At 56.4% G+C, this 8,606-nt stretch overlaps 1 protein-coding gene across 1 annotated transcript; it reads right to left on the bottom strand.

The window, feature by feature from the left end:
- Positions 1-2,840: 2,840 nt before the first annotated feature.
- On the bottom strand, positions 2,841-7,699 carry SBK3 (SH3 domain binding kinase family member 3). Its single transcript, XM_032263146.1, has 4 exons — positions 7,313-7,699; positions 6,671-6,821; positions 5,995-6,197; positions 2,841-3,953 (listed from the first exon to the last, which is right to left on the bottom strand). Exons 1-4 carry the CDS (start codon positions 7,355-7,357, stop codon positions 3,276-3,278), a joined length of 1,077 nt encoding a protein of 358 aa, XP_032119037.1. The 5' UTR covers positions 7,358-7,699; the 3' UTR covers positions 2,841-3,275.
- Positions 7,700-8,606: the final 907 nt, after the last annotated feature.

Raw genomic sequence — 8,606 nt, 5'->3', positions numbered from 1 at the left:
CAGACCCCCAGTCCTCCTCCCTCAGACCCAGGAGTCCAGACCCCCAGCCCCTCCTCCCTTAGACCCAGGAGTCCAGACCCCCAGCCCCTCCTCCCTCAGACCCAGGAGTCCAGGTCCCAGCTCCTTCTCCCTCAGACCCAGGAGTTCAGGCCTTAGCTTCCCCCGCCCATTTGAAGTTTTCAGGCACAGAACCAAGGCCTCCTCTGCCCCCCTCAAGGCCCCTCTCTTCCCAGTTGCTCCACCACCTGCTTCCCGCCCCCCTGAGTCTGAGGTCATCTCACACCGCATGATTCTGGAATCTTGTTGTCTCATTCTTTCCCCAAACAAGACCCCAGCATCTGATCCCCTGGACACCCCTCTGCAAACACTTGTGTCTGACCTGTCAGTGGGGGATTGATGGGGCAGCTGGGTGGGGTCATCGCAGGGTGGGCTCCAGAAATGATTTCATTTTCTACACGGGGCCTGGACTCCTGGGTCTGAGGGAGGAAGGACTGGAGGCCTCCTGATTCCAAAGAGAGGAATAACAATGAAAATAGTTTGAAAACACACAATAGGAATACAGGCCAGAGAGCACCTCCCTGCTGTAAACACAGGAAGATTAAGCCCCACCCCAAAGCCCCCCAAGCCTTGGGCTACATTGGGACTTCAGATCCCTGTTTTTTTTTTTTGAGATGGGTATACCCACCTTTCAGGATTTTAAAAATTTCTTTTCTTTTTCTCTCTTCTTTTCTCTTTTTTTTTGAGACAGCGTCTCTCTCTGTCACCCAGGCTGGAGTGCAGTGGCAGGATCTCGGCTCACTGCAACCTCAGACTCCCTGGTTCAAGCGATTCTCCTGCCTCCGCCTCCTGAGTAGCTGGGACTACAGGTGTGTGCCACCATGCCCAGCTAAGTTTTGTATTTTTAGTAGAGATGGGGTTTCACCATGTTGGCCAGCCTGGTCTCGATCTCCTGACCTCGTGATCCGCCCACCTCGACCTCCGAAAGTGCTGGGATTACAGGTGTCGGGCACTGCACCCGGCCTATTTTTATTTTTTTGAGGCAGAGTCTTGCTCTGTCTCCCAGGCTGGAGTGCAGTGGCCCGATCTCAGCTCATGGCAATCTCCGCCTCCTGGGTTCAAGAGATTCTCCTGCCTCAGCCTCCCGAGTAGCTGGGATTACAGGTTCCCACCACATGCCTGGCTAATTTTTATATTTTTAAAAGAGACAAGGTTTTACCATGTTGGCCAGGCTGGCCTGGAACTGCTGACCTTAGATGATCCACCTGCCTCAGCCTCCCAAAGTGCTGGGATCACAGACATGATCCACCTTGCCGGCCTACCCTTCCAGTTTATAGTGCCATGACTGATGTGAAGTCACTTAATTTTTTTAAATAAACGTTTTATTTTGGAATCATTTTAGATTTATAAAATGGTTGCTAAGATCCTGCGGAGACTTCCCGTGCACCCTCCGCCAACCTCCCCCAGTGTCGGATCGTGATGCAAACCATAAGATATTTGTCAAAACGAAGAGGCTCACAGTTGGGCCAACACCAGACTGTTATTTCACCAGCGTTTCCACGACGGCTCGAGCCCAGGGTGCTATGTCGCATGTCATGAGCTCACTTTTCAGTCTAGAAGCATAAATTCCTGTATAGCAAACACAGTCTCCAGTTCCTGACCCTCCGCTGGGTGCCGGGGACATGAATTTAGATTGAATTCATCCCTGTCCCGCAGGCATGAACCTCCACAAGCCGGGCTCCGTGTCTGGTCTGGGAGGTGGCATGGGACTGAGGGGAACGCAGACTGGCCCTGGTGAGATAAGAGACCCATTGGCAGCAGGCCTGGCTCTTAGGATTGACAGGTCTGAGAAAGGCGGATGGAGCTGGGACAATCACAATCCGTGGTGCTCTGTGGGAGCAGAACCCGGAATGACCTAAATGTGGAAAAGACCAGGTCCAGCCTGGACAGTCAGAGAAGGGAGACAGAAAGAGACACGGATCGTTCCCATACAAGTTCCCAGGAGGCCAGAGAGGGCTTGGGGCAGGGGGCACTTCCTGGAGCCACAGGACTGGAGGAAAGATGCTCTCGGGGGAGGGCACACAGTGTGCCAGTGTCTGCCAGCAGCTGTGCATGCATCTGTGTGCGTGTGTGTGCGTGTATATGTGCGTGTGTGTATATGTGTGTGCGTGTGTGTGTGTGTATGTGAGTTCGTGTGCGTGTGTGTGTGTGTGTGTGAGTATACGTGTGTGTGTGAGTATACGTGTGTGTGTGTGTGTATGCACTCATGTGTTCATGTGTAGATTTAGATCCAGAGAAGATGAATGACAGCCATGATGTCACCCAGAGAAGTGACAGGGGTGGAGGGTGAGGTTTACATGGTGTCAGATCCTAAAGTTCAGATCTGGTGACATGGACAGCGGGAGCCACCGAAGGTCTTAGAGGAGAGGAGTAATCCCATCAGAACTTCATGATGGCCAGGTGCGGTGGCTCACACCTGTTATCCCAGCACTTTGAGAGGCCGAGGCAGGCAGATCATTTGAGGTCAGGATCTCAAGACCAGCCTGGCCAACATGGTGAAACCCCATCTCCACTAAAAATACAAAATCAGCCGGGTGCAGTGGCTCATGCCTGTAATCCCAGGACTTTGGGAGACCAAGGCGGGCAGGTTACCTAAAGTCAGGAGTTCGAGACCACCCTGGCCAACATAGTGAGACCCCCGTCTGTACTAAAAATATAAAAATTAGCCAGGTGTGGTGGTGCACGTGTAGTCCCAGCTACTCAGGAGGCTGAGGCAGGAGAATTGCTTGAACCTGGGAGGTGGAAGTTGCAGTGAGCCAAGATCACACCAATGCACTCCAGCCTGGGTGACAGAGTGAGACTCCTTCTCAGAAAGAAGAAGAAAAGAAAGAAAAAAAGAAAAGAAAAGAAAAAGAACCCCACGATGCCCATTCAGCATGTCCTGTGAATACAGAAACACACAAGGCAGGGGAGAGTGGTGGTAGGGGACAAGCGCCTTCTTCCTTCAAGAAGACACACTCAGGACAGAAGGAAAAGGTGTTCTCGAGGGGGAGGGCTGGAGCCTGGACCCTGGGTCTGAGAGAGGAGGAGCAGGAGCTGGACTCCTGGGTCCCCAGTTGGAAGAGGAGTGGCGCAGCCCAGCCCGGTGTCCCACAGGGAGAGTGCAGCGTGTTCCTCTCTGTCCTCCCGGCTGCAGCTGTCTCTCCATCCAGGTGGCCCCAGGGGCTGGGGGGAAGGGCCTTTGGCCCAGGCTCTGGCCACCTGTCCCTGTCACCTGGTCAGGGAGCTCCCCCATCTGTCCCCGTTCTCCCGCCACTTTTGTCATTATCGTCCTCGTCTGTCCACTCCTCCAGGCTTGAGCCTCCCTCCTCCCCATCCTTATAGGACACGCTCCCCAAAACCCCAGGCCCCTCTCTGTTCCCCTGCAAACCCCAGTCATCCCCCAAGAAGTCCAGGACAGCCAGTGGGGAGCTCCTCGTCTCAGGATCCAGGTCCAGAAGCCCCTGGAGCAAGGCCAGGGCTGGGGGCGCAAACTGGTCCCAGGGTGGTGGTGGCTGAGGTGGCTGAGGCCTGGTGGTCATCCAGCCAGCAAAGGCCTCGAACTCAGGGTCGGGGGCCAGTGCCACGTCCCAAGGGAAACAGGCAGTGGCAGCACAGAAGAGAAGCACTCCCAGACCCCAGGAGTCCACAGCTGGCCGCAGAGGCAGGGTGGCGGGTGGTAGCAGGAGGCAGAGCTCAGGTGGTGCTGTGGGCAGAGGTGCTGGTGGGGCAGGGGTCGGGCTGCCCTCTGGCCGAGTCAGACCCAGGTCCCCCAGGGCCACACGGCTGCAGACCGGGTCGAAGACCATCACGTTGTCCGGCTTGACGTCTGCATGGACCAGCCCCCGGCTGTGGAGGAAGTCCAGAGCTCCTGCCAGCTGGGCCACCACCCGCTTCACCAGCAGTTCTGGGAGGCCCTGCAGTCAAGAAGACAGGAGGAAGGTCAGAGCGTCTTGGTTCTGTCCTCTGTATGTTGTCCAGGCTGGTCTCAAACTCCTGGCCTCAAGCGATCCTCCTGCCTTGACCTCCCAAAGTGCTGGGTTTGCAGGCATGAGCCACCACACCACTTGGTTTCTTCTTCTTAACCATTCTTAAAAGAGGTTCTAGACTCCTAAGTCCTAAGAGTTTGACTCTTGGGGTTTGAGAATCTAGAACCCAAGATTAGTGGCTACCTCCAGTGACCCCACCGCATGCCCCCAGAGACTTTCTCTCCATCCTTCTCAACCTCAACCTGCAGCCATAGCTGCACTCCTGGAGACCAACTCCCAGCTGGACTCCCAGTTTTCCCCACTGGAACCCCAGTTATTACCAGAGCTCTTTCTTTTAGCTTCTTTCAAAGATTCTCCTAACTAGAATACTCAGGCCACTATGAACATTTCTTATACATCTTTTGTAAACTGACAATCCAGATCTTCTCTAGTGAGAACTCAAATTTCATTCTTAACCCAAATCTTAGTCTTATACTAGTCTAGACCCCATCTCTAACTCAGAGTCTGTTCTAAAATCTCCCAGTTCATTTCATGAATTATCTAGCCATCTAGCCATCCAGCTGGCCAGGCAGCAATCCATCCATGAAGCCATCCATCCTAATGGTATTCAAAAATGTGTCCATTCAACATTCATTCCACCAACCAGTCAGCAATCCAGTAAGTTATTCAATTATTATCCAGCATCCATATATTCATCCTCCCTTGCTTCCTTTCACTCATCTATTCATCATCCACTCCTCCATCTACCAATCCTTCTATCCACCCACCCACCCAACCACTCATTCATCTATCCACTCACCCACCAAACCTTTCATCCATCCATCCACCCACCCACCCATCCACTTATCCATCCATCCACTCACCCACCCACCAAACCTTCCATCCATCCATCCACCAATCCTTCCTTCCATTCACCCATCCATCCAACCACCAATCCATCCATCCATCCATCCATCCATCCATCCATTATTCACCAACCCATCCGTCTACCAATCCTTCTTTTCACTCATCTATTCACCCATCCATCCTCCCACCCACCCACCCATACACTCATTCATCTGTCCACTCACCCACCAACCCTTTCATCCATCTATCCATCCATCCAACCATCCATCTATCCATCCACCAATCCTTCCTCCCATTCACCCACCAATGCTTCCATCCACCCACCCACCCATCCACTTATCCATCCATCCACTCACCCACTCACCAAACCATCCAACCACCAATCCTTCCATCCATCCATTTGTCCATCCATCCATCCATCCATTCACCAACCCATCCATCTACCAATCCTTCCTTCCACCCATCTATTCACCCATCCATCCATGCATCCATCCATCCACTCACCCATCCTTCCATCCTTCCATTCATTTATCCACATAAACATTCCTCGTCCCCTTCCTTCTTTTGTTCCTTCCATTTATCCCCAACTTTATCTCAAATCCAAAATCTATTCCTAAAACGATCCCTACCCCAAATCTCCAAACTGAAGAGGCCCTAGAAGCTCATGGGACCTGTCCTGACCTGGTCTCCTTTCAAGCCCATCTCCAACTCAGTCTATATATACACATCCTCAGCCATCTCTACTTCCCTCTGCAACCCTATTCATGCTTTTCTCCACAGCCATGATCAATCTGTAATCAACCCTAAACTCAACCCACCCACCTCCACCCATGCCCATGCCCCTATCCCCAATGTCAGCTGAAATCCCAACCCTGTCTCCATCCCCACCCGTGCCACTGACCTCAGTCATCCTCAGCCCCATCCAAGCTCCCTGCCCTTCCACTCTTGTGTTTGGGTAATTGGTTGGATCAGGGTTGAGGTCGGACAGGAAACCTCATTGAGAATTACAAAGGTGGAGGTCATTTGGGGGGTCAGGGTAGAGCCAGCTTGGGTGGGCCCTGATCTGGGGGTCAGAGTTGGACCTGGGATAAGCACTCCCAACCTTTGTCCCTTGTGGCCTCACCCTTTCCTGCAGCATCCCGCTGAGATCCCCATAGGGTGCATACTCCTGGGCGAAGGCAAAATAGCGGGGGGTCTGCAGGGGTCCCGCCAGGGTCTGCAGCAGGCCTGGGTGTGCGGAGACGCAGCGGCCCACACAGAACTCCCTCAGGAAGGTGCTTCTCAGGACCAAGTCCCGACGCAGGAGCTTCAGAGCCACAGCCGGGCCTGCCGGAAAGACGGGCGGGAGGGACGCTCAGGTGGCTCTGGTCCTGCGGTGGGACCTGAGCCAGCATGTAACCTCGCTGAGCCTTGCCCTTCTCATGGGGAGCACAGGTTCCTCCCCTGTGAGGTATGGGTGGGAGACCCTTCTTGCTCTGCCTCGGACTGCGGCGTGGGTTGGCACAGTGGCCTCACCCTCTCCGGGCCTCAGCTTCCCCTTGCATCCAGTAAGAGACATGGTGACGTGGATTCCAACCTGGGTTGCCTGCCTGTCTTGCCGTGGGACCGTAGGCAGCCCCCCACCCTCTCTGGGGGGCCTGTGTTTCTCAGAAGATCACAGAGCTTGTAACTTTCAGAAGGTCCCCATGGAGAAGGGTCCCCCCATCAGCTCCTCCTAGGAATGCTCCCTGTGGGACAGGCTTCCGAGAACACTTATTGTGGGGCAGTGGGAGAGGCTGCCCTTGGGTGGCTGAACTCACCCCCCTGGTGAGGCTGGGCGAGGAGCACACGGCCGTAGGAGCCAGAGCCCAGCTTCCGGATGAGGTGGTACTGGTCCCGGAGGCTCCTCACCGGGGTCACCCTGCTGGCCGTCAGCTCCACCAGCCGCTGGAGGGCTGTGGCTGTGTCCTCCTACGGGAGACGGGCAGGGTGAGGAGGGGGCGAGTCTGGGGTCTGCTGAGAGTGGCAGGAGAGGAGGTCGAGCCCAGCCCGGGATGGGGGGTGGGGGCAGGGGACAGGGGTCATTGTCCCCAGAGAGGAGGATGAGTCACAGTGACTCACCCGGGCTCGGGCCACCTGTTTCTGTGTCCTGGTGAGGTTAGGGGTCATTGTCTCAGAGGCCCCGCCTGCCCCCGCCTGTGGGAGCAGGCCAGGAGCCCCCAGCCCTGAGTGTGGCTGCCCCCCGCCCCCCGCTCACCCGGCCTGTCTCGGCCATCCTCTCCCCCGCACGTGCTGCCCTGTGTTTCTGAGTCTGTTTCTCTGGGGGCCTCACTGTGTCCTTGGGTCTCTGTCATCCTCTCTCCCTGGCTCTGGGTGTCTGAGTCTGTGTTTCCCTGTTTTCTGCGTCTCCTCTCTCTCCTCCTCTTCTCCCTCTGTCTTCCTCCCTCTTCCCCATCTCTCACCTCTGGGTCCCCATCCTCAGGGGTCTCGGAGGCCCTGCGCTCCATGTCAGGGCTGCCTGGGGTAGGGTGGCCCTTGGGCAGGACCCCCAGGTCAGGGTTCCCCAGAGAGCAACCAGCCCCCTGCGCCCCACAGGTTCTTGCTGCGCAGAGCCAGGGATGGAAGGTAAGCCTCAGCCCCCACCCCGTCTGTCCGGGCCTGCCTAGCTGGAGGAGTGTCTCTGCCTCTGTGTGCCCTCCTGCCACGCTCTGGGAGTATTCCTCGCTGCCCTGCCCAGGTGATCGCCCTACTGCCCCGCCCTCTCTGCCCTCTCTTCAGCCAGCCTGAGGCTCTCCTTCCTTCCACACCAGCACCTGTCTCTCAGCCTCTCTCCTGCTCCCTCTGTCTCTTTCTCTTTGTGTGTCTTTGTCTCCTTCTCTCCCAGTCGTCTTTCTCTCCCCCAACTCCCTGTCTCTGTCTTGCCTTTGGGTCTCTGGGGTGGGACTCCTTCTCCCTGCCCTGTCTCTGTGGGTCACCGGCCCCTCTCCCCTGTCCCCACACTGTCCCACTCTTCTGTCACCAACTCTGGGGGTGTCCCCACGCTCTGCTCCCCGCCTGCTCCCCTCTCTACGTCTGTCTGGGTCCCGTCTCTCCAGCCCCTCTGGGCATCTCCACCCCCTCTCCCCAGTGTGTCTCTGTGTCTCTCTCCGCCTCTTTGTTCCCGACTCTCTCTCAAAGCCTTTGTCCCTCCCTTTCTCTGGGCCCGGGACAGGGGTGTGTGTGACAGCTCAGAGACAGAGACATCCTGTCCCCCCACACCCCTCCCTCACCCCCTCTCACCGCTGTCCCCTCCCTCTCCCTTCCAAACTTAGACTGGCTTGGACTCTGGGCTCCGGTCCCAGGACAGAGGGGACAAAACATATTGTGAACCCCCAACAAGGTCCAGGCCGGAGGGCAGAGGAGAGGGTGGGTCAGACCCCTCCACACACCTGAGCTGGGATGACAGGCCCAGAGCTGAGCACCTCGGTCTTGCCCCAGAGGCCAGGAGTGCTGGTGTCCAGGGACCAGGCAACAGTTCCCAAAGCACTCCTCCTTCACACCAGGAGTCCTGGCCTCAGCACCTCCTCCTTCACACCCAAGAGTCCAGGCCCAGCTCCTCCTCCCTCAGACGCAGGAGTCCGGGCCCCTGACCCTCCTCCCTCAGACACAGGAGTCCAGGCCCCTGACCCTCCTCCCTCAGACCCAGGAGCTGCAGTAGTTGTGGGGTGCACCCAGGTCATGGGTGCTACCATGTCCTCAGCACCTGCTCTGTGCCTA

The sequence above is a fragment of the Sapajus apella genome, unplaced genomic scaffold, assembly GCF_009761245.1.
Source record: "Sapajus apella isolate SASKATOON/1434 unplaced genomic scaffold, GSC_monkey_1.0 scaffold135, whole genome shotgun sequence".
NCBI classification, from domain to species: domain Eukaryota; kingdom Metazoa; phylum Chordata; class Mammalia; order Primates; family Cebidae; genus Sapajus; species Sapajus apella.
This window is presented reverse-complemented; position numbering and strand designations above follow the sequence as displayed.